This window comes from Hyphopichia burtonii (assembly GCF_001661395.1).
Source record: "Hyphopichia burtonii NRRL Y-1933 unplaced genomic scaffold HYPBUscaffold_1, whole genome shotgun sequence".
NCBI lineage: Eukaryota > Fungi > Ascomycota > Pichiomycetes > Serinales > Debaryomycetaceae > Hyphopichia > Hyphopichia burtonii.
In genome coordinates this window covers 1,457,014-1,479,601 of record NW_017963728.1, presented here as the reverse complement: position 1 = coordinate 1,479,601, position 22,588 = coordinate 1,457,014, and the positions used below count along the sequence as shown (strand labels likewise).

Here is a 22,588-nt window from a genome sequence, read left to right as displayed (position 1 = left end):
ACATCAACACATCAATATGTCAATATGTCAACATGTCAACATGTCAATACATCAACACATCAACACATCAATATGTCAATATGTCAACATGTCAATACATCAATACAAACGAAACGGATCTCCAATGTTTTCGTAATGAGTGTCAGGGCTATGTTGATGACATCATCAGGGCTATTGATACCCGGGGGTGTCGCGCACGTGACGGCCCCCAGGGCGAGGCTGTGACAATCTGCTGCGCTCAGCCTACAACAACCTTTGACGGGTTGTACCTGAAATATTTTGACAACCCCACGTCTATTGCTCTGGGTTTATAATTTATATAACATCTTGACATCTGGGATAGTTGGGAATTGGGTTCCTTATGCTAAGTATGGATCACCAGTTTCTAGGAGTCGACTCCTACAAGTCGCCTCAGTTGCATGTTCCGCCCATGGTCCCCCAGTTTGAGTTTGATAATAGCAACACCAGTGCTGGTGTTGGCAATGAACGAGTCACCACCACCGGTGGTGGTGGTGATCGGGGCCTCATGGCGCCCATCCCGCCGCTCCACATCCAGCAGCAGCTAGTCAACAACTTGGACCACGAGCAGATCAGCCCGCTTGAACCACTGCCCAACCACCTCCATCCGCTCAACACCCACCGCTTGAGCCACTCGTCCCAGTCGAGCGATCTCTCGAGCCCGGTCAACAGTGTCAAGTCCGACCAGGCCACCGAGTCGTTTCGAAGCAGCTGTTCCCGCTGCAAAAAAGAGTTTGACCAGCCCATCATCATTCCGCAGGCCGCCGCCGGCTCCAAGCCGTTGGTGGAGCCCAAGATATATAAACTCTGCCAGCACTGCCGGGACTTGCAACGCCATCGTAGTCGACGTTGGCAGAAGAAAACAAAGGAAAAACACGGCGCTTGTCGAAGATGTGGTGCTGAAATCCCTCCCGATGAACAGAAGTTTGTCTTGTGTCCCGGTTGTAGAGCCAATCTACGAACAAGAAAGGCCAATCGGGCGGCCCAGGGCAAATGCGTCCACTGCTCCGGGCCCTTGGACGCTTCCATCATTACTGGTAATGAAAAGGACTCTTCAAATCCCTCGCAGAGAACAAGTTACAAGGTTTGCCAACGATGTAGAGAAAATGACAAGATTAGAAGAACTAACTTGGAAAAAATGGGTAATTGTAATCGTTGTGCTAAATCGTTGGATCCAATCGATCACGGCAAACATAAGGTCTGTTCCAATTGTCGGAATCGTAAGAAGAAATTAAATCAATCAAATTCAAAATCTCCCAATATCCCGCTACACCAACCGTTGGTCCAACCAATCCAACTGGTCCAAGTCCACCACTTGCAACAAGCCCAGCTATTGGCCCAGGCCCAAGTACAGGCCCAAGTCCAGGCCCAGGTCCAGGCCCAGGCCCAATTGCAACTCCAGGCCCAAGCACAACTCCAGGCCCAACTACAACAACAAATGTTGGACGGGAATATCCACTACAACTTGGACCAGCAGTACTTACCCCAGCCTGTGTTCATGCCCGCGGCTCCCACCTCAACTACAACTTCGGCACCTCCTCCTACCGACCAGGTCTTACTCCAACCCCAACAACAGTTGATGATGCAAAATCGCTTTCGCAATAACTCAACCAACCTAACCGACTTTGGCAATAGCATGGCCGTTAGCCAACATCCCTCCATAGCTCCTGGCACCTCCGGCCAGTAATATATAGTTTGTTAATAATAAAAGTTTGCATAATTTATCTTGTATTTATTATTTGTATTGTATATTTGTTAGTGCAAGTGCTAAATCGTCAAAAGGATAACTTTTTTTAAACAGTGCTTTAATTGAGAAGAAGACAACAACACCCTAGAACCATGTCTGATATGTATATTCCCAAGGACCGTGCTCCTCCTCCTCCCAAACAGCATCCGTACCGTCAATTGAACGAGGTTAAGGAATCCCTGCTGGAAGAAAATATCTTACAATCGAAAACTTTGAAAAGAAAAAATTTTAAAAAATTAAGTCTTGAATCTTCCCCAGCACCTCCTTCAAATGATTTTAAGGAAACTCCAAAATCAATTAGACCCCAAACAGTTAAAATAAGACCAGCTCCTTTACTCAACCTAAACCATAAACAACCCATTAATCGAAATATCGATCCAGAGAATAAATCATCAACTAAAAATATAATAAATCAATTGGATGATTTAAACTTGAATGAAAAATTAAAAGAAAAAGAAAATTATAACATTATTAAACAAAATTCAAATTCAACTTCGGCAAATTATCAAAAACAATCAGTTCCAGTACCTTTAATCCACCGTAAAAAACAAACCATCATCTCTTCCATTAGTCCAACAAAATCATCATCATCCCCAACTTCAAATGCATCTCCTCAACAATTGAATAGTCCCATATCAACAACCCTGTCCATCAAACTAAACAACGATGACTTGGTCACCCTTAAAAATTTGGGTTCTGGTAACTCAGGTACAGTTTCAAAAATTTTACATATCCCTACTCAAAAGACAATGGCTAAAAAAATCATTCATATTGATCTGAAAACAGTTATACAAACTCAAATCATTAGAGAATTAAGAATTTTACATGAGTGCCATTCTCCTTATATCATTGAATTCTATGGTGCTTTTATAAATAATAATAATACTATAGTAATTTGTATGGAATATTGTAATTGTGGTTCTTTAGATAAAATTTTAGAATTATCAAAACCAAAACATTTCCCTATTCATGTCTTGAAAAAATTATCTTTTGCTATATTAAATGGTTTATGTTATTTATATACTAATCATAAAATTATTCATCGAGATATTAAACCTTCAAATGTCTTAATGACCCATAAGGGGGATTTTAAATTATGTGATTTTGGGGTAAGCAGAGAATTAACTAATTCTTTAGCAATGGCTGATACTTTTGTTGGGACTTCTACTTATATGTCTCCTGAAAGAATTCAAGGTTTAAATTATGGCATCAAATCAGATATCTGGTCAATGGGATTAATGCTAATTGAATTGGCTACGGGTAAATCGATTTGGGCCGATGACTCAAATGATGATGATATTCCAAAAGGTCCAGAAGGTATTTTGGATTTATTACAAAGAATTGTTAATGAAACTCCTCCTTCTTTGAAAAACAAATTGAATTCAAATGGGGAAAAATTCGATGATGATTTATGTAATTTCGTCGATTCTTGTCTAATTAAAGATGATAATTTAAGAAAATCTCCTTGGGATTTACTAAATGATAAAAATGGATTTTTGAAAAACGTCCAATCGGGCTATTTTGATAAAGATGTTAAAATTTGGGCTAAAAAAATTAGAAAGTTACATAAAAACAAATATGAATCTGGTCCGGATAAAAAATAATAAACTTGTATCTGCTTATATTAGCCTATATTAGTATTATTATATTAGTATATTATATTAGTATTATTATATTAGTTTTATTATATTAGTTTATTATATTAGTTTATTATATTAGTATATTATATTAGTATTATTATATTAGTATTATTATATTAGTTTATTATATTAGTTTATTAGATTAGTTTATTATATTAGTTTATTATATTAGTTATTAATTTACATACACTCACACTTTACGTTCAATTGGTTCAGAACTTGATTCATTTGCTGTATCATTATCTGATTCAGTTTTTTTAGAAGCTTGTAATTGTTTAAAATATGCTGCATATCCGTATTGGGATTTGGCTCTAAAACCTGGGCCCCATTTCCCAAATATAAATGGTAATGGTACCATGGCTAATGAAATAAATGCAAATACTGAAGATGCCCATCCAATATTCAAACGATCATACATTTGAACAGTGAATAATGGGAAAACACTTGCCAATATATAACGTAATAAATTATTTGCAGCTAATGCTGAAGCGACTGATAATGGAGGAAATGCCATTGAAAAATATAAAACAACTGAAAAAAATACTAAAATTAAACCAAAACCAAATGGGAATCCGGCAGCAGTTGGTGCCATCCAATGAACTGATTCAAATTTACCAGTCCATCCTAACCAAAATAATGATATTGGTAAACAAAATGCTCCGATTTTACCAACCAATAATTTTTTCTCTGGTGGATCAAAAACTGGATTACCATCAGCGTCCCTTTTACCTCTAGTTCCGTCAGGGTTTTTAGGAAATGCAATAGTGACATCCAAAATAATATAAAAGATAACCCCAACAATTAATCCAAGACCAACAGCAATAAATGGTAAACCAGAATTACCAAGAGTGAAGTGATGGACCCCTCTAAAGATAATTGGTAATGCTTCAAAAAATCCAAATAAAACTGCAAAAATAAAAGCAATATAGATTGATAATAATGAAACAATTGGTTCCACAACTAACATTTTAAGTGGTTTTAATAAAGTTACAGTAATAATTGATTTGAAAAAATTCCAATCTAATTGTGGATGGTTTAATTTAATACCTCTCTTTTTAGCTCTTCTAGCTAAGATAATATGTTTTAAAGTTTCTGGACAAAGTAATAAAAATGGTAAAACAGCACCTGAAAACATAAGAGAAACCCACATTGTCCATTCCCAACCTTTTTCTTGAGCTGCAAACCCACCAACAATTGGACCAATAACTGGACCTAAAAATGGAGCAACACAAAATAATGCAACTGCAATAGACATTTCTTGAGGAGAATGTCCCCATAAATCGGAAATAGTACCAGCAGCAATTGATAAAGCAGGAGATGCAATATAACCACAGAAAAATCTTAAAATTAAAATTGTTCTTATATTTTTAGCAAGACCAACCCCCATAGTAAATAACATGGAAACTGGGAAACTAAACATATAAACAGGTTGACGACCAATGATTTCAGAAAGAGGAGCCATTAAAACTGGACCAAGACCTAAACCAAGTAGATAGAAAGTTAAACCTGAAAGACAAAGCTCTTGAGATTTTTGGAATTTTTGCATAATTTCTGGAACTCCACTAACATAAAGAGAAGAACCTAAACTAACACATAAACAAACGTTAGCAACAGTCATGGTAATAAACCATTTTTTCCATTTGGGCCAATTTTGAGGATTATCTGGATCACTTGGACTGTCCCAATCCAAATCTTTAATATCAATAGCTCCGTCATTTGCTTGTTTAGAATGTTGTGAATAAGTTCTTAAAATATCTTCATTAACAGCTTCATCATAAGTACGATTACTCAATTCACGTCTTAATTCTTCTTCATTATATTCTTCATTATTGCGTTGAGGAACAGAATTACTTGGAAGATCTTTAATTGAAGAACTTTCACTAGTATTATTCACAGTATCAGACATCTTTTTAGTTCCAATGGCATCAACGTCATCATTCAAAGGATCTTGATTAGCTTTTATATTCCCAGCATCGTAACCATTCACCGAATTATGTCCGGCCCCAGCATCAACCTCGGATTCGTAATCGTCAGCCGTTTCATATCCTGACGACGTATATCCGGACGAAGCATCCACCGATTGTCTTGGACGATGACCCGATTGACCAGAACCAAGAGCTGCTTGTCTCAATTCTGCCTCTTCACTAGCTGATGTTCCCAAAATACCCATGATTGTCTTCACAATTGCTAAACTTTTAACCGGGTTGTAACTTAAGCAGGGATTTAATGGAGTTTAGAAAGAAGAAGTAATAACAAATTTTATTCGAGAACGAGAAAATTCTTTTTTAAATGCTAAGTCTTCGTTATAAATAAATAAAAGAATTGACTACAAAGCTGAATGGTTTATTTCTTCAACAAAGGAAAGAATCAACGAAAAAAGAAATGAAATAAGTAATAAGCAAAACAATACTAAATTTTGATAGAATAAAGGCTTATTCTGTTCAATATTATTCCAGCACTTCTTGCCCGTATCTTAAAGCGGTCTTTAGACTTGCAAAAGGGCTTAATCTTTGGGGCCATTTATTTGAAACTTCATTTCTTTTGAATTTCGATGAGCTCAAAGTCGATTTTGCGCTCGTTTGGTCCATTTATGTCCGGTCTCTCATTAAACTCCCTGGAACCATTTTTCCGGAGATAATTTGTTCGATCGCAAGGCCAAGTTTTGGTATTTCCCAAACTGTGGAGGTCCAAACCAAGATTACCCAATCTTTCAGTCGATAACCCACTTTATCAATGGCCATTGTTGGTGGTGATTGCTGCTGGGTGGTGGATAGGCGTGGGCCCTTGATTGCAAAACACGGGGGGGGGAGGACTGAACTTGGATAAATGTCTAACATGCAAAATCGAAAAAAAGTGTCCCGGGGTACGGGTCTTCCGGCTGGACTTACTTCTACATGAGCTATGCATGCAGCGGAGTTATTATTTTTCTGAACCTTGACATGTGCCGAGTACCGTAAAGTCGCTTAAAAATAACGTTTTTTTTTCTGCCGTTGCCGCTAGCCGCATCGAAGATCGGAAAACCGATTGCAATATCCATCGGGTAACTACTAGTCAGTTTTAAAAGCTTAATAAGGTAAATCTACGTTTAGAGAAAGTGTAGATGTGATTATCAGTCATTTAGAGAAAATGCAAATGTATTTATTAGTCATTTAGAGAAAATGCAAATGTATTTATTAGTCATTTAGAGAAAATGCAAATGTATTTATTAGTCATTTAGAGAAAATGCAAATGTGTTTATTAAGTATCTTCGTTCCAACCGTAATAGGTTTTAGCTCTGAAGTAGCCAAAGAGAAAATTGCTGCTGAATAGACTCACCACTAGTAAAAAACATAAAAACCAAAACTTCAAGCCTAAAGGCTCGACTAAAGAGTTGAGAATCATACCAATTGTCTGTGCACTGATTGACGCTTGCTTTCCACCTCCATTGAAGGGATCTTGATTCATACATTTCAACCAGTAATTACATTGTCTTTCTAATGCTGGCACTATAGTATCAGGAGAACATTGATTTTCATGATATTGTCTTTCGCAGCTTACTATATCAACCATTATATCATTTGCGTGCGCTAGAAGTTTATGCTGAATGTCTTGTTTAATCAGTTTAACCATACTGGTCAAAATATAACTTCCGTATCCAAATACAATTACATTGACTAGCAATTGCAAATATGTCATCAACATGTAAGGAATTTTTTCGTTGGGGGTGCTTTCTTCCCACGGTTGGGGGAGTTTGATTTTATCAAGTTGATACTCTGGCTTATCTGGTGCTGTGCTAATGGCCGGCTGGGCCAGCACGGTGGTGGTGGGCGCATTGCCGTAATAGTAATGATGGTGATGTATTTCAACATTGCCGTTGGCCCGGGCAAACTGTCGCTGGTAATTCCAACTCTTATTCATTTCATTACTATATATTGGAGCTTGTTTGATCTCGGGCGCCATTTCGTCATTCTCTGCTAAAAATATTTTGGCATCGACTTTGGGTTTAAAAGACGTCATATTGCGGGCAACTTCACTTTTCGTGCTGGGATACATGCTAGTGTCGTATTCGTAATCAACTTGATCCTCCCTTTCGCCCTCCTTATGATTACGCCTTATGGCCATCTGTGCCCCAAGCGACGTAGGCGATAAAATTAGAGAGTTGGAGATGTTTCCAACTAGCCCTTCGTTGTTTTCTTCATTGATTTCTCTATCATCAATTTCATCATCCTCATGATCGATTTGACTATCGATTTGATTCTTGAATTGATCCTTGTTTTGACTATCGATTTGATTATCGAGTTCATCGTTCATCTGCAAGGGAGTTTCAGCATTCTCACCTATGCCTGCAAGAGATGATTCATTCTCTTTAGTCTCCATCTCATATGTAGCATCAACTTCCATTAAATCATCACTTTCGTCAAACGTATCCGGTACGTTATATGCTGTTCCGGTAGAAGGTCCTTTCTTTGGCGAATCATCGATGGATAAAGCCAGTAGGAATGCGCCATCAAGATCCTGATATATGTTTTGATGCCGACTCGATGTAAATGCCATCGTATAGATAAGATATAACAAACAAGTTTATCAATATTGGAAGAACACCAAAATCTCACTTTTAAACAAAAAAAAAAAAACGTCAGAAAGCGAAAAAAAAAAAAATTAGGCAGCCCATCACTGAAAAATTAAACAGTGAAAAATTTACAAACTTATCACTAACTTGGTCGTATCTTCGAATAGAACAAGCAAGGATGGGATCAAAGAAGAAGAAGACCGAAAAGCAAAAGGATTTTGTTAAAACAAAGTTGAAAGTCGGTAAAACAAAGGCAAAACCAGATAATTATACCGATACTTCATTCGTTGCAAAATCGATTTCACTTCCAAATCAGTCGTTAAACCAAAGAACTAAAAGTAGTTCTACTCCAATTACACTGCCAGGTCCCAGTGAGGATATAGATCTTTCGCACCACTTATCGCTTACCAAACATCACTCATCCAATACTAGGAAAGAAGTACTTGGATATATCGAATCCCATCTTCCAACTAATCCATCAGCTTATAAAGCAATAATCGCCAGCATAACTCCATTAATTACCGATGAATCATTAAATGTTCGTCAAGCAGTAATCCTGTTACTCAATGCATGTGTCACTCGCCAACCAGGACTTTTAGCTTTACATATCCGACCAATTACTCTATTCATCCATGCGGCCATGTCTCATATCCAATCAGACATTCGTAATACATCGACCAAGTTTTTACAAGTTATAATAAACCACGCATCCCAAGCATTGATACGATCCTATTTTATTAAAACATTGAAGAATTACTTCACTTTAATGGCATGGACCCTTAAACAGGATAAAAAATCAGTGTCTTTAGCTATTACAACTAGTTCATCAATTGGAGGATCAACTAAAAAGGCTAGAATTCACCATTTGCAAATATTAAAATCGTTCTTAGAAAAATCACTTTGGGAAGAAAATGATCAAACAAGCCTGATCAATTGGGATAATATTGTTAGTATTCATCCTCAAACTAATAAATACTTATTACCAGATACTCCACAAACTTATTCATCTTTAAAATTATTCATACAAGAAATTCCTAAACCAATAACGAATGATGAAATGGGTAATGATGAAGGGAAATTCACTTTGGGAGATTTAGATCTGATAACTACTGAAGATCTTGATACCAGAAGAAAGGTATTAATTGATGTATTTATGGAACCAATGGTTAAAAACTTGAATAATTTAGTGAAAGAAGGAGGTGAAGTTGGTAGAGAAGCCCATTCATGTCTTAATTTATTTGATAAACTTAACGAAGAATTAAAACCTAAATAATGGTACATATATAGAAACAATGAATGTATTTTAAACAAGAGTAATATATTTATATACTTATATTGTAATATTAGCCATATCATACAAAAGCAAGAAGAAAGAAGAAAAAAAAAAAATTAAAAAAACAAAGATTAGAATATTTAAATACAGAAAACTCCCCATCATCAAAACTCCATTATAAGAATTATCAACTTACAAGAAAAAAGTATCACCAATGAGTCCTACAACAACCATCAAGAATCCCAAACCAGTAATTGAGGATCCTATGTTGTAACCGGATTTGACATGTCCCAAGTCATTGATGTATTCCTTCTTGTATAAGGCATTCTCCACTTCTTCTTCAATGGTTAATTCATGTTCCAAATCTTTAAGGGACTTGGATTCTTCACTAGAAGCAGGTTGTCTTGGAGAGTTTGGAACACTAGAATTTGGAGTCGAAGTATTGGAAGATGAGTCTTCATCAGAAACATGGATATAGGATTTACCCAATTGTGAATCTTCATCGGATTCTCTCTTTTTCTCTAATTCTTGTTGGGAATCTTGCTTCTTAGCAAGATCTTTTTCAGTCGATTGATCTTGATTTGGAATAACTGGTAAAACTTGTTTAGATTTCTTCAATAACTTAGCTTCATACTTAAACGTCTTGTAGTAACTACTAATAATCCCAATTGGAACACTAAGAGCAGAGTATAAAATATAAGGATGCTTATCTCTAGGAGCTGAAGCAATGAATGCTAATCCCAAGAATCCGGTACTGATAGCCCCCAAGACAAGATTAGATATTCTGGTATTGATAATAACCAGGGAAACTTTCCCCAAAATCTCATTGGAATTGATCGAAACCTTGGCCTTTAATTGATTAATCAAAAGCGGGATCGACTCAACGGACTGGTAAGTCAAATTACCAGCCAATAACCCTAAAGATGTGGCTCCAAGAACCTTAATTGTCGTAACACAAGTACCTGCCATTATAAGATACGGAATTCGTTCTTTTACAAACGGTTTGCAATCTAGAAAACGAACGCTAAAAAAACCAATTAGCACCAATGATTAGCTTCTATCCCAAAAAGAAGTTTAACCAAAAACACAAAAGAATAACTAGCTGTACAAGTAGTTTGTTGCTTGTTGATAAGAAGGCAAAATCCCTAGACATATATATTCTTTTTTTTTTTTTTTTTTTTGATTTGTATGACAGGTCGTGTGCACACCGCAGGGATTCCTCTTTTTGGGTTAATTCTCCGGTGCTGGTGTACGGGCGTATTCCATAACCTACAATATAAAAGTTAACTTGATGTATATATAGTACAGAGGATGCTAGTTAATGATACCGAAGGAGCCTTTGCTTAGTTCGTTTTTGATTTCATTTATGATGCTTCGTTTGTCATCGTTTAGTTCACCGAGTTCGTCGTCACCCAAAGCATTAATTGCTTTTAGTAGTTGAACGTGATCATAGGTGAGTTCATTGAGATCTGGTTGTTTTCGATTAACACATAATCCAATCAAATCCTTATTGGTGAGGTTAACCAATAAACTGGTTTCCACTAGAGCATGGGCTAACTGAGGACATTGATCTAATAATTTTTTCATCAAGGTTGGATTTTCTATACTCATGGATTTTGCTTCTCTGATTAACTGGTTTGCAGATTGTTGGTCCATGGTAGACAACGATGCAGAGATTGCTTGCTGGGCGGTTTGGTTGGGGAAGATCTGGGTACCTAACGGTAATGGTGGAAGTTTGGAAGCGTTAGTCATTCCGTATACTCCAGTTATACTTGATTCCGGGAAGGATTGATTATCGTTTGAAAAAGCACATTTCAAAAATCGATTCCCGATATTCGAATTATGTAAGTTTCGTACTGCTGATGCTGCAGTTTCATGATCATTATACCTAACAAAAGCGTATCCTTTAGACTTCCCGGTCGTTGAGTCAAATAACAATTTAAGGTCCAGTACTGGTCCCACGGACTTGGCTATATCCAAGACTTGTTCTTCAGTATAATCAAAAGGGATACTCCCAATATAAACACTTCTACTCTGTGATTCCATCTTGGTAGTATAAAACAAGCACGAAGTATGAAGTATGAAGTATGAAATATGAAAGAAGCAGAGGGCATTTTTCATTGATAAAACTGTAATTTTGTCTTGAAAAACTAAACACCCGTAAACCACAAAGAAAAACAAACAAACCAAAAAAAAAGAGGTCTTTAGAGAAGTATTCCTACTGAAAGCTGAATACCACTGGTCATTAACAATGGATACAAAGGAAATTAAGTCGACGGTGTCTAATTTGGAGAAGTCCAGTGACGACACCACTATTTTAAAGTTGTTGAACATCTTGAACGATGGGGTAAAACCAAGTGAAAAATTATTGAGAGAAACCAAGGTTGGTATGGCAGTTAATAAATTAAGATCAAGTAATAACGGAGAGATTAGCAGTTTAGTTAAGAAGATGATTAAGACATGGAAAGAGGCTGTTCAGCTTGAAAAATCAAGCAAGAAGAAGCCATCACAACCCCAACAATCACCAAAAGGTTCACCAACATCATCGGGTTCTGCCACTCCTTCAAATAAACCAGCAGCACCAGTGGCAGCACCTAAACCTGGTTCTACTAATAGTAAGTTCCACAGTGGACCAAGGAATCCAAAAACTGACGGAATTAATACCGCATTATACGATAATTCGACAAGAAATGCTTCAATCGGTGCATTATATACTGCATTAGCAATTGAAAGAGAAGAAACTGGTGAACATATATTATCAGTTGCTCGTGAAATTGAAAGCGAGGTTTATAAAGCAGAATATGCTAGTGTGAATGATAATTATAGAAATAAATTAAGAACTTTCACTATGAATTTAAGAAATAAGAAAAATCCAGAATTGAGAGCAAGATTATTAACTAATCAAATAACTCCATCTAATTTTATCAAAATGTCTCCGAACGAAATGGCACCCGAGGCTTTAAAGAAGGAAATTGAAAAATTACATAAACAAAATCTTTTTGAAGCTCAAGGTGCAACTGAAAAGAGAGCAGTTACTGATAGATTTACTTGTGGTAAATGTAAACATAAAAAAGTTAGTTATTATCAAATGCAAACTAGATCTGCTGATGAACCTTTAACTACTTTCTGTACTTGTGAAAACTGTGGTAATAGATGGAAATTTTCTTAAGAAAACCAAAAAAAAAAAAAAAAAAAAGCTAAAAAAAAGAGTATGTAAACTACAATTAGAAGTTTTTGTATGTAATATATTATTTATCTATTATATTCGTAATTTACATGATTAATTGAATGAAGCATTCTTGGTAATATAAGAGATTAAATCAACTTTTGTAACAATTTGAACTGGTTTATATTCAGCATCAGTAACAATTGCATTTGAATTGGTTTCGAAAAATTTATTCAATAAAGACAATGGAGTATCCAAAGTAATTGGTTGATATCTTCTTTTAGCAAAACCAGATTGTTTTGAAATATCAAAAGATTTTTCAAAGTCTCCTAATTTTCTGAAATCTAAGAAAATTGATCTTATTGAATTAGTTAATTGAACTTTTTTAGTGCTTAATGATTTTAAAATTTTTGATAATGTTATTAAACCAACTAATTTCCCATTAGAGCTCAACACTGGTAATTGATCAAATCCATTACTTTGTAATAATTCAAAAGTTTTGCCAACAGTATCAGCCAAAGTAACAGTAACAACTGGAGATTTATTTGCAACCAAATCTTTGATTGAATTTTGATTTAAGAAATCATCAGTTTTCTTAGCTGCAGTATTATTTTCTTCAACTTCGAATCCATTGGTTTTCATCCATTCATCATCAGCAAATTTGGTTAAATAAGATCTAATTGAATCAGGGAAAATAACAACAATAGTATCGTCTTCGGTTAAATCTTTACCAATTTGTAAAGCCGCTTGTAAAGCACTACCAGAAGAACCACCAACTAAAATCCCTTCTTCTCTAATAATTCTTCTTGCTAATTTAAAAGATTCTGCATCATCAGTTTTAATCCATTCGTCGACATATTTTCTCTTTAATACTTCTGGAATAAAATCGTAACCAATACCTTCAACGAGATACCCGTCACTGGTATCATTTAATGATTCTGGTTGAGCTAAAATAGAACCTTTTGGATCAGCCCCAATCACTTTAACTTTTTCATTTTGTTCTTTCAAATACTTGGAAGCACCAGTAATAGTACCACCAGTACCTGCACCAGCAACCAAATGAGTAACTGAACCGTTGGTTTGTTCCCAAATTTCATAACCAGTACCAAAATAATGAGCATCAGGATTAGCTTCATTAGAATATTGATCTAAAATAACTGAATTAGGAATCTCTTTTTCTAATTTTCTGGCTACTCCAATATGTGATTCTGGTGCATCCCATGCTGCTTCAGTAGGTGTTCTGATAATTTCAGCCCCTAATGCTTTTAAAACACTAACTTTTTCATTAGACATTTTCTCTGGTAAAGTAATAATGGTTCTGTATCCTTTAACTGCTGCAACCAATGCTAAACCGATACCGGTGTTACCAGAGGTTGGTTCGATCAAAGTGTAACCTGGCTTGATTCTTCCGGTCTTTTCTGCTTGTTCAATCATGTTCTTGGATATTCTATCCTTGATAGAACCACCAGCATTGAATAATTCAACTTTAGCATAAACTTTGGCTTTAATACCATACGATTGCGGGATTCGGTTCAATTTAACCAAAGGGGTGTTCCCAACGAAATCTAACACATCGTCTGCTAATGGTGGAATTGGTGCCATCTTGACTACTACTTATCTAATACAAAGATCAAAGAAAACTCTGGTACTTAGTCTGAAAAACTCGATGGGAAGAGAAGAAGGAGGAAAAAAAGAAAGAAAAAGTGTGGCTGCCTCGATGCGGCACCTGATTTTTTTTTTTTTTTTTTTTTGTTTTGTTTGTTGTTCTGTGATTTGTCCGAGAGAATTTGCTTTATTAGTTGCAAAAAAACAGTATATAGTCTATAAAGTGATGATTTTACATTTGACAACGTCAAGATCTTCGCCAGGAATACCCTTTGTGAAGTCAAACACGGAAAAGATCCCTTTGCGGTCGACGGTGAAAACCTTACCACCATCGCTTGAGAATTTGACTGATGCCGATTCGGTATAGTGCTCAGCATTGGAGACTTCACCCAAAAGAACCACGATCTTCTTACCCTGGGTTCCGGTGGCACTGGTGTTGAGACGGAAGTTTGGGGTGGAGACTAGGTATAACTTACCAGTTTTATCGAGGAATACTATGCCATCACCACGCGGAGACATGGAGAACCCATGAATCATTGAACCGATTTCTGGGAACCTCATGATGATTTCTGCGTCTTTGATGTTGGTGAGTTCGCTATTCTCGGAGTTTTTTTCATTGGCGTGCCTGCTATGGTTGCTGGAATGGAGACTGGCGTCTGTGCCATCGTTGGTGTGTCTAGAATCAATGGAGGGACCATCCAAACGAATAACCACCGAGGGTTTGTTTTTCAATGAGCTAGTAGTTAACACAACTGTATTGGAGAATGAAGAGCCAAATTGTAAGTCGGTGACTCCTTCGTTATCCATCATCAACTCCGTATCGTAATAAACATCATTATCGTTTTCATCCAACCCCAAGTCGGATCTTTTCCTATCATCGATGCCAAAGTCTAGACTATTACCCAAGATATTCGATGGCTGATTTCTTGAGTATTTGGCATCAGCCCAAATCAATCTTGGTCGTCTATAATTGTCAGAATGGGCACTTCTTAATCTGATGATAAGATATCTTGATTCCCATGCGGTACAACATAATAAATGTGTTGACGATGCATTAAAATTGATCAATTTGATGGGATCTCTATATGGAATGGTTATAGTGATTGGTTCCACTGAATCCAAAATTTTTTTCGATGGGATGGTTGTACAAGGAATCAATTTGTTTAAAACTATAAATGGTTGCTCTTTTCCTGAAAGCCTCTCTCTTGCAGTAATACCACATGCAATCAATGATCCATTGGGACTGATTGATATACATCTTATGGGGAAATTGGTTACATAGGTATAAAGTGGTTTACCTAATGGACCTAATCTTTCATTAACATTGAAAACTCTCATAATTCCTTTAGTACCAGCTATTATTAAATAGTTACTTGATATTTTACAATGTAAAAGCTCCCACAGATTTAATTTTTTCTTAATATCATCATTGGTGATATTAGTATTGTTATTAGTGGTATTTGAATCATTATTTGTGCCACTGAATTCATTTTTCAAAATTACTTCTTCATGTTCATTTAATGTAGATGGTATCAAATTATTAAAATTTGATCCATAATCTCCATTCAGTTTACCACAACATAATAAAGTAGGTTTATAACTATCAATATTTCCGTCTCCAACAATGTACTCATACACCTCCCAACGTTTTTCGGCCATTAATACAAACCTGGTGACTTCCCGACCAGACTTATTATCAACATAAGTATGAATATGACTCGAGATAAATTTCGAGTTTTTCTTAATCATCGACGAGCCCAGCTTAAAAGGATTACTAGTAAAGTTGAATTTCATCTGCTGAGTTGGGAAAGTACTCATTTTACGATAAAATGGGAAGCATTTACTAAAGTTATATTCTTTAGTTTCATTCAAATTATCTAAAAGTTTGTCTTGAGTATCATCAAACTCTTCTGCCAAAATCGGGGCTTCGTCAATGGTACTGCCACGAGTAATGACTCCAGTGGATGGTTGAATAGAATCTTCATTGAACGGAACAAATGAGTTAGAAGTATGAATAGATGGATCGGAGGGTAATCTATTTCTTTTCGATAAAGAGGATGTCGAAATGGCATTATTGTGAGGTGAAATCGATCCCGAGTTAGTCCAGGGAGCCGAATTAATTGATTTGGTTCTACTTAATGTCAGGCTTGACTGCCTAATTTCAATTGGTTGAGTACTTGATTTAACCTCTTTAACCTCGGGGTTATTTTCTTCTTTGGCAAATTTATAAAAAAGCCCCAATAAATCAATTGCTTCTCCAGTGGGAGAGCCGCCCCCACCTCCTTTGGTGCTAAAGCTGCTACGACGGGTATTACTATTGGCATCGTAACTACTTCTTTTCAGACTTGATCTTCTTCTTGTGTTTTTAGCAGCTTGTGATTGTAATTGAAGAATGATTTCATATAAATCCCTCAAGGGTTTGATTTCACCCAAGATAATGACCCCTTCTCTATGGCAGTTAGGACACGTTGATGAATTATCAGTCGAATTACTCGTTAAAGTAGAAAGAAAATACGATTCAGAAACAAGACATCCACAGGTTAATACCGAAGCATCCAGAACCATGGTATAATAGCTTGAGCTGAGGACTTGGTCCCCCGGGAACTTTAACAACGATTCCAATTCAGCAAGTCGGTTCTGATCCATTGTCTTAGTACTTCCACACCAAACTAATGAAAGGATCCAAAAGATCAACTAGTTGGGAATGCTTATCTTTGTTAAAAACGTGAAAAAACCTTCCGGAAAAGATACTAATTTGTGTACAGGAAATACTCGATTTTGACATATTTTTAAATATTTCGATATAATAAATTATAACTTGATTAAGCATACAAATTGATTATGAACTTATTACAAACTGATTAAGTTTAAATGGTTGTTATGAACTGATAAGCATATATTGAAAAGAATCTACTCAAACAAAAATAAATAGTGGTATAAATGGTATTACTTATCCTTTTTATCTTCATCAGAATCATTTGTAGTTGATTCGTTGGGTTGATCTTGTTCTTCAGGACGGATGGTTTGAACCCGACTAATGGACGGAAGATTCCCCATTGGCTTAGGAGTAGACAGTCTACTTGTAAGATTTGAAACCGAGCCAGAATCATGAAGGGGTCTCTCTTCGGTGTCGTCATGGTCGTCACCTCCGATAACGTAGTTGGTGGAATGAAAAGACGGTTGGTGGAGAACTGAAATGGGTCTTGTAGTGGCGGTGTTACCAAAATTGATGAGCGAGGCAGAATGGGCACGCGAGGCAAGTTTACGTTCGGGATCAGAGGAGTCCTGTTGTGGTCCAGATGAATGGTTAGATTGAAAATAATCATCCATGCCAGCACCGATGTTAGAATTTTCAAGATTTAAGCGATTATAGCCAGAACTCCTCGAAGAATCATTTAATTCGTCATTGATTTCATTTGGAGATGGTTCATCTTCATTATTATTATGGGTAGGAATGTCGGTTTCATCAACCCCGTAATCGAAAAACAGGTAAAGAGCATTACCAAATTTACGAACAGATTGACCAAACGAACCAAGCATTCCGAAACTTGACCGGTTCCCATCGGGGTATAAACTGGAAAACTTATCATCATAAATGGGTTTCAATATAAGCGCCAGTCTTGGACACAAGTCTAAATCAACAAGTTTTTCAAATTCTTGAGAATCAGTATAAGTAACCCTTGGTATCCCGGGACGATGGAATACGTAGTGAGTAGGTTGCGGATTCAGAGATTTAGCAAATGACGGCATCGAGGAATTAGTATTCTTTATTATAGGAGGATTGGAACTATTATCCAACCAGATTCTTACGTCGTTCAAAGTTTGGCTTGAACTGAACTCATTTTTAACTGAGTCTCCATCGAATAATCGAATCACCAAAGAGCAAACCGCTGACTTGGAAGGCCTGACAACGTCGTTTCTTTTAGGTTGGATGCTCCCATTTCGTTCCCGCTTCATTGATTCTCGTTCTCTCTTGTCCGCTTCCAATAAAGCTTTGATTCTCTGGTGTTCCTGAGCCTGTTCTTTCTTATAGGCAGCCACATCCTGTTGATGTTTGCGCACCGACTCTTGATGGGATGATTGTTTTTCAGTTGCAACATCGGTACCATCGGACATTTCAGTGCTCCTCCGTTCTTGATGATCTGGCGATAATGTAGTTAATCTGGTAATAAAACCTTTCTGGTCTAACTGAGATTCAAGAGTAATAATGTCTAGAAGTTTCCCTTTGCTAATCAAATAAAAACTAGGAAATTCAATGTTTGGGAAAAGTTGTTCAAAAAATGAATAATCAGTGCTTCCCTGTATAAGCCTAAGACAAATAAACCGCTTCTTGAGAAAAGAAATATATTCGTCTTTTATTCTATTATCCTTAACATCAATAAGATACTTTTCAATCAAGGGTGAAACCTCCTCTGTCGCCCTATCTTCTTCCATATATACAAATAGTGGCTTGCTCTCCGATAAACTTGCTTGCACAGCTACTTGAGCCGATTTTCCAAATAGATTACTTAGTAGCGTCATCATCCTATTCAATGCCCAAGAGATTCACAATCCTATCGGATAAGTTGTCTGACTTTTCAAATTCAGGCTTGTATCTTTTCACTTTTTGCCTGACACTACACCAATATATAAAAAATAATAGCAATAACTAAGGTGCACGGGTGCATTGCTCACATGACCTCAAATACCATTTGATAGTTTGACAGCTTCCCTTGATGTTCCCTTGTTCATGGTATGTTTGATGGGCTACATGTCGATGCCGGGGGAACTGGGTCCGTGTCGGGGTGACTGAACCACAACCGTCTACTAGACACCATCTCGTAAACCGTATGCTCTAAAACCTTCGTATTCCCTTGCTGGCTCGGTGGATCTACCTCCGTACCTTTTTTTTTGTTGACATTTTGATCTTTAACCGTTGACTTGATTGTATCATTAGCATTGATAACCATTGACTAACAACTAACCATGTCAAGGCCAGGATCACCTACTAAGATGCGTGGAGGTACCACGTCACCAGCTCAGGGAACCAATATCAAGGTTCTTGTAAGGGTAAGACCGCTTTTAGCTCGAGAAACCAAAGACGATCAAGTCAAGAGCTTGGTCAGCATGCCGGCGGAAGACCCCAAATCAACCATTCTTACTGTCCCAACCAACTCGTTATATCATTCCCAACGAAACAAGGCTATTAGTAGCGCACAGAAAAAGACTTCTGAAGAACAGAAGTACTACTCATTTGATGAATCAGTTTGGTCATTCGATAGTAACCACTCGAATTATACCGATAATAGGAAATTCTATAACAAGACAGGACCCGATATTATAGAGCATTTCTTCCAAGGTTTCAACGTGTGTCTTTTGGCCTACGGACAGACTAGTTCGGGTAAAACGTATACCATGATGGGTGATCGAGAAGAACCGGGGATCATACCTTTGACCATACGAGATATCTTGAACCAAAAGCAAAGGCTTGTTAATGAAAAGATCAATTGCCAATTGAAACTCCTGTATATTGAAATCTACAACGAACAAGTTAAAGATTTACTTACAAATAATCAACAAGATTCGAAAAAATGTCGAGTTAGAGAACATCCAACTTTAGGTCCATACGTTGAAAATGTAACCGAATGTAACATTGATCTGTATGCGGATTTCATAAACTGTTTGAACAAGGGTAATTCAAACCGTGCCACTGCATCTACTTCAATGAATGATAATAGTTCAAGATCTCATGCAATAATAACGGTCAATTTGAAACAAACTAAATTTGTTTCTCAAAATGATAATAATACAATTGGGGAAGCCGAAGAAGAAATGGTGTCAAATATAAAATTGGTCGATTTAGCCGGTTCTGAACGATTATCTAAAACCAAACTCTTTGGCCAACAAGATCGCGTTAAAGAAGGTACTCTTATTAATAAATCATTAACCGTTCTTGGAAGATGCTTCAATCTTTTGGCAGCAAATTCAAGTCCATCCTCTTGTCAAAGCTCTTCGGTGATTCCATATCGTGATTCAACATTAACCTACATTCTAAAAGAAAATTTGGCCGGGAATTCAAAAAGTTTCATGATTTTTTGTATTTCTCCAATTGATTTTGAAGAAACTCATCAAACCTTGAATTATGCCAATCAAGTGAAGAAAATTAAAACTGCCGCTAAAGCAAATAAAACTAAATTGTCCCTGGCCCCCATTGATTGGGAAGAGCTTCGGGCAATGGATCAATCAGCAATCCAATCTTTGAAAGACGAGATCAAAGACCTCACCAATAAATTGAATAATTTCGAATTGAATTCTTCTCCTACTTCGGTTCCTACAGAAGACAATAAATCTTTGAAATTAATCTCTTATCTTGATAATGAAACTTCAAAATTGAAATTCGAAAATACCTTCTTAAAACAAAAACTCCTGGAACGTGATCATCAATTACATGAATTACAAAGCCATGTCGATTATATGGATCAAGAATTATTTGGTTTCATCAAAAGAGCCACTCAAGATAAACTTTCTCTACAAACTGCCTCTCGCTTGGCTGAAATTTCTAATTTCAGCTCCTTATTAGAACAACACCAACGCGACTTAGAACTTCAATTAGAAGATTACGACCCTGCAAAAGCGTTTTAATGAAAGGTTTTTATGATTGTTGCAAAATTTTTGTAGCCCTCGGCGTGTGCGAGACAATTGAAAAGACCGGTACCACCGACGAAAAGAAAAAAAATTAAACTTCAAAACCTTTAGGTGACTTTTCAAAGGTTACATTTCCTTCAGCAAAAAGCATTCCATAAGCACCACTCTTTTTTATTCAATTGAAGATGGAGTTCTTGAATTACAAGGTGGATCTTGTTTTGAAAGAAGGTACCAATATCTCGGGTACGATCACCCATGTGGACAATCAACTGATTAGTCTCAATGATGTGATTCAAAAATCGAATACCAGCTCCCAAAAATTTCCTAGCTTAAATGTTAATAGTGGTTCAATTAGCGATTTGAAAGTAACCCAATTGCCACCGGACTTATTGAAAAATAATAAAAATAAAAAGCATAATGCTGAACAATACGTTAATAAAACAAAAGATGTTTCTCTTTTGGATGATGCCATTGTTTTCGCTAGACCAGTGTCAGATGATGATAATTCTCACCATCGGTCAAATCATTCTAAAGCTAACTCTACTCCAAGAGGGTCTAGTAGAACCAATACTCCAAAATTAGGATCAGCAAAACTTCTGAAAACTTATTCTAATACTGGATCCGTTGAGCCTGATTGGGGGAATGGAAATGATGTAAAAGATATTAAGGAATCTAACGATTTTGATTTTGCTGCTAATTTAGCCATGTTTGATAAAAAGTCAGTCTTCGCTGATTTCCATAAAAATGATAATGTTAGTTTACAAAATAGATTAGTTGGTCATAATAAACTTGATAATATCCAGCAACAAAATCCTAAAAAGAAGGAGAAGAAAGATAAATATGAAAATGACGAAATGGTTTTGGATGTCAATAAAACTGATAATTGGGATCTTATTGGTAACTTGAATAAAAGAATGGGGGTTTCTAATGGTAGTAGTAGAAATAATAGTTCTGCCAATCTTATTAAAGATGCCTCGTTAGGATCTTTAAAGAAAACTTATAAGCTTGTTAACTCTGCAGACCACAAATCTGCTATTCCTTTAGCATCTCCAGTGCAATTAGTTGAAGTTGAAAGATTGGCTCATGACACTTATGGTGTAAATCCTTCGATAACGGCTGAAGTTTGTGCTTCTAATTTATCAGCATTAATTACTCATAATATCTTGGGTGGTTCAACTAGACTAAGTAACAAAAAGAATCATAATCTACCACCTTTAGTTTTAATTCTCATAGGAAGTGGTCGTTGTGGCAGTCGTGCTTTTGCAACCGGTCGTCATTTAACTAATCATGGTATTAGGGTTTTAGCATATGTTATCAATAATGATGATAGCGATAAAGAATTAACAAAACAATGGGACTTATTTGAAAATGTGGGTGGTAAAGTTATTACTTCAGATGTATCCACCTTAATCAACATCTTAACTCACGAATTAGATACCCCAGTTGAATTGATCATCGATGCATTACAAGGTTACGACGACCATTTGGAAGATATTTTTTACCAAGATCAAGACTTACAATCAGTCAAGGACCTTATTGTTTGGTGTAACGAACCAAAACAAAAAAATAAAATCATGTCTCTTGATATCCCATCGGGTATAGACGGTGGGTCAGGTACTGTTCTGGATCAGTGCTTGGTCTTACATTCTCGTTGGATCATTTCTATGGGATTACCTATCATTGGTTTAATTCATGCTTATAAAAATGGCCACTTGGGGGTCGATGAAGAAGAAGTTGATCACTTCTTGGTGGATATTGGTATCCCAAATAAAGTCTACAGTACCAAGGGTAACTTAAGAAAATTCGATAAATTTTGGTTCAGTGCTGAGTTCAGCGTTAAACTAGACATTTTAACAGAATGAATAGCATCTTAACATTCACGTCTTAATGAGCTCTTGTATACTATCTTCGAAATCTAATCGTAATTCCATGGAATTTCTAATCTTGTAGTCGTAAAGCCTAACAG

General features: G+C 36.4%; 13 protein-coding genes across 13 annotated transcripts; 6 read left to right on the top strand and 7 right to left on the bottom strand.

Annotated features, from left to right (window-relative positions):
• The first annotated feature begins 522 nt into the window (after positions 1 to 522).
• Positions 523 to 1,735, top strand: WOR3 (Wor3p). Its single transcript, XM_020220522.1, has one exon. It carries the CDS (start codon positions 527 to 529, stop codon positions 1,703 to 1,705), a length of 1,179 nt encoding a protein of 392 aa, XP_020079015.1. The 5' UTR covers positions 523 to 526; the 3' UTR covers positions 1,706 to 1,735.
• A 215-nt stretch (positions 1,736 to 1,950) lies between these two features.
• HST7 (mitogen-activated protein kinase kinase) lies at positions 1,951 to 3,348 on the top strand (the record flags this gene model as incomplete). The annotated part of the gene is made up of 1 exon (XM_020223990.1): positions 1,951 to 3,348. A coding segment is annotated over one exon (1,398 nt), but the record flags the coding sequence as incomplete, so codon positions are not given.
• Positions 3,349 to 3,579: 231 nt separating this feature from the next.
• On the bottom strand, positions 3,580 to 5,759 carry TPO4 (Tpo4p). Its single transcript, XM_020220521.1, has one exon. The coding sequence runs from the start codon at positions 5,573 to 5,575 to the stop codon at positions 3,596 to 3,598; it is 1,980 nt and encodes a 659-aa protein (XP_020079013.1). The 5' UTR covers positions 5,576 to 5,759; the 3' UTR covers positions 3,580 to 3,595.
• An 800-nt stretch (positions 5,760 to 6,559) lies between these two features.
• On the bottom strand, positions 6,560 to 7,964 carry HYPBUDRAFT_176893 (uncharacterized protein). Its single transcript, XM_020222874.1, has one exon. The coding sequence runs from the start codon at positions 7,936 to 7,938 to the stop codon at positions 6,643 to 6,645; it is 1,296 nt and encodes a 431-aa protein (XP_020079012.1). The 5' UTR covers positions 7,939 to 7,964; the 3' UTR covers positions 6,560 to 6,642.
• A 168-nt stretch (positions 7,965 to 8,132) lies between these two features.
• Positions 8,133 to 9,227, top strand: HYPBUDRAFT_104001 (uncharacterized protein; the record flags this gene model as incomplete). Its single annotated transcript, XM_020218320.1, has 1 exon — positions 8,133 to 9,227. The coding sequence occupies one exon, from the start codon at positions 8,133 to 8,135 to the stop codon at positions 9,225 to 9,227; it is 1,095 nt and encodes a 364-aa protein (XP_020079011.1).
• Positions 9,228 to 9,300: 73 nt separating this feature from the next.
• On the bottom strand, positions 9,301 to 10,330 carry HYPBUDRAFT_151485 (uncharacterized protein). Its single transcript, XM_020220520.1, has one exon. The coding sequence runs from the start codon at positions 10,194 to 10,196 to the stop codon at positions 9,420 to 9,422; it is 777 nt and encodes a 258-aa protein (XP_020079010.1). The 5' UTR covers positions 10,197 to 10,330; the 3' UTR covers positions 9,301 to 9,419.
• Positions 10,331 to 10,513: 183 nt separating this feature from the next.
• On the bottom strand, positions 10,514 to 11,303 carry HYPBUDRAFT_151484 (uncharacterized protein). Its single transcript, XM_020220519.1, has one exon. It carries the CDS (start codon positions 11,271 to 11,273, stop codon positions 10,542 to 10,544), a length of 732 nt encoding a protein of 243 aa, XP_020079009.1. The 5' UTR covers positions 11,274 to 11,303; the 3' UTR covers positions 10,514 to 10,541.
• Positions 11,304 to 11,478: 175 nt separating this feature from the next.
• Positions 11,479 to 12,396, top strand: HYPBUDRAFT_132576 (transcription elongation factor DST1; the record flags this gene model as incomplete). Its single annotated transcript, XM_020219486.1, has 1 exon — positions 11,479 to 12,396. The coding sequence occupies one exon, from the start codon at positions 11,479 to 11,481 to the stop codon at positions 12,394 to 12,396; it is 918 nt and encodes a 305-aa protein (XP_020079008.1).
• Positions 12,397 to 12,507: 111 nt separating this feature from the next.
• Positions 12,508 to 13,995, bottom strand: CYS4 (cystathionine beta-synthase; the record flags this gene model as incomplete). Its single annotated transcript, XM_020222070.1, has 1 exon — positions 12,508 to 13,995. The coding sequence occupies one exon, from the start codon at positions 13,993 to 13,995 to the stop codon at positions 12,508 to 12,510; it is 1,488 nt and encodes a 495-aa protein (XP_020079007.1).
• A 159-nt stretch (positions 13,996 to 14,154) lies between these two features.
• On the bottom strand, positions 14,155 to 15,342 carry PTR3 (Ptr3p). The gene has a single exon (XM_020220518.1). The coding sequence runs from the start codon at positions 15,334 to 15,336 to the stop codon at positions 14,215 to 14,217; it is 1,122 nt and encodes a 373-aa protein (XP_020079006.1). The 5' UTR covers positions 15,337 to 15,342; the 3' UTR covers positions 14,155 to 14,214.
• Positions 15,343 to 16,872: 1,530 nt separating this feature from the next.
• HYPBUDRAFT_151482 (uncharacterized protein) lies at positions 16,873 to 18,491 on the bottom strand. Its single transcript, XM_020220517.1, has one exon. The coding sequence runs from the start codon at positions 18,430 to 18,432 to the stop codon at positions 16,945 to 16,947; it is 1,488 nt and encodes a 495-aa protein (XP_020079005.1). The 5' UTR covers positions 18,433 to 18,491; the 3' UTR covers positions 16,873 to 16,944.
• Positions 18,492 to 18,990: 499 nt separating this feature from the next.
• On the top strand, positions 18,991 to 20,619 carry HYPBUDRAFT_101133 (uncharacterized protein; the record flags this gene model as incomplete). Its single annotated transcript, XM_020218100.1, has 1 exon — positions 18,991 to 20,619. One exon carries the CDS (start codon positions 18,991 to 18,993, stop codon positions 20,617 to 20,619), a length of 1,629 nt encoding a protein of 542 aa, XP_020079004.1.
• Positions 20,620 to 20,807: 188 nt separating this feature from the next.
• Positions 20,808 to 22,555, top strand: EDC3 (Edc3p; the record flags this gene model as incomplete). The annotated part of the gene is made up of 2 exons (XM_020219485.1): positions 20,808 to 21,112; positions 21,173 to 22,555. The coding sequence occupies 2 exons, from the start codon at positions 20,808 to 20,810 to the stop codon at positions 22,482 to 22,484; spliced, it is 1,617 nt and encodes a 538-aa protein (XP_020079003.1). The 3' UTR covers positions 22,485 to 22,555.
• Between the last annotated feature and the right edge of the window lie 33 nt (positions 22,556 to 22,588).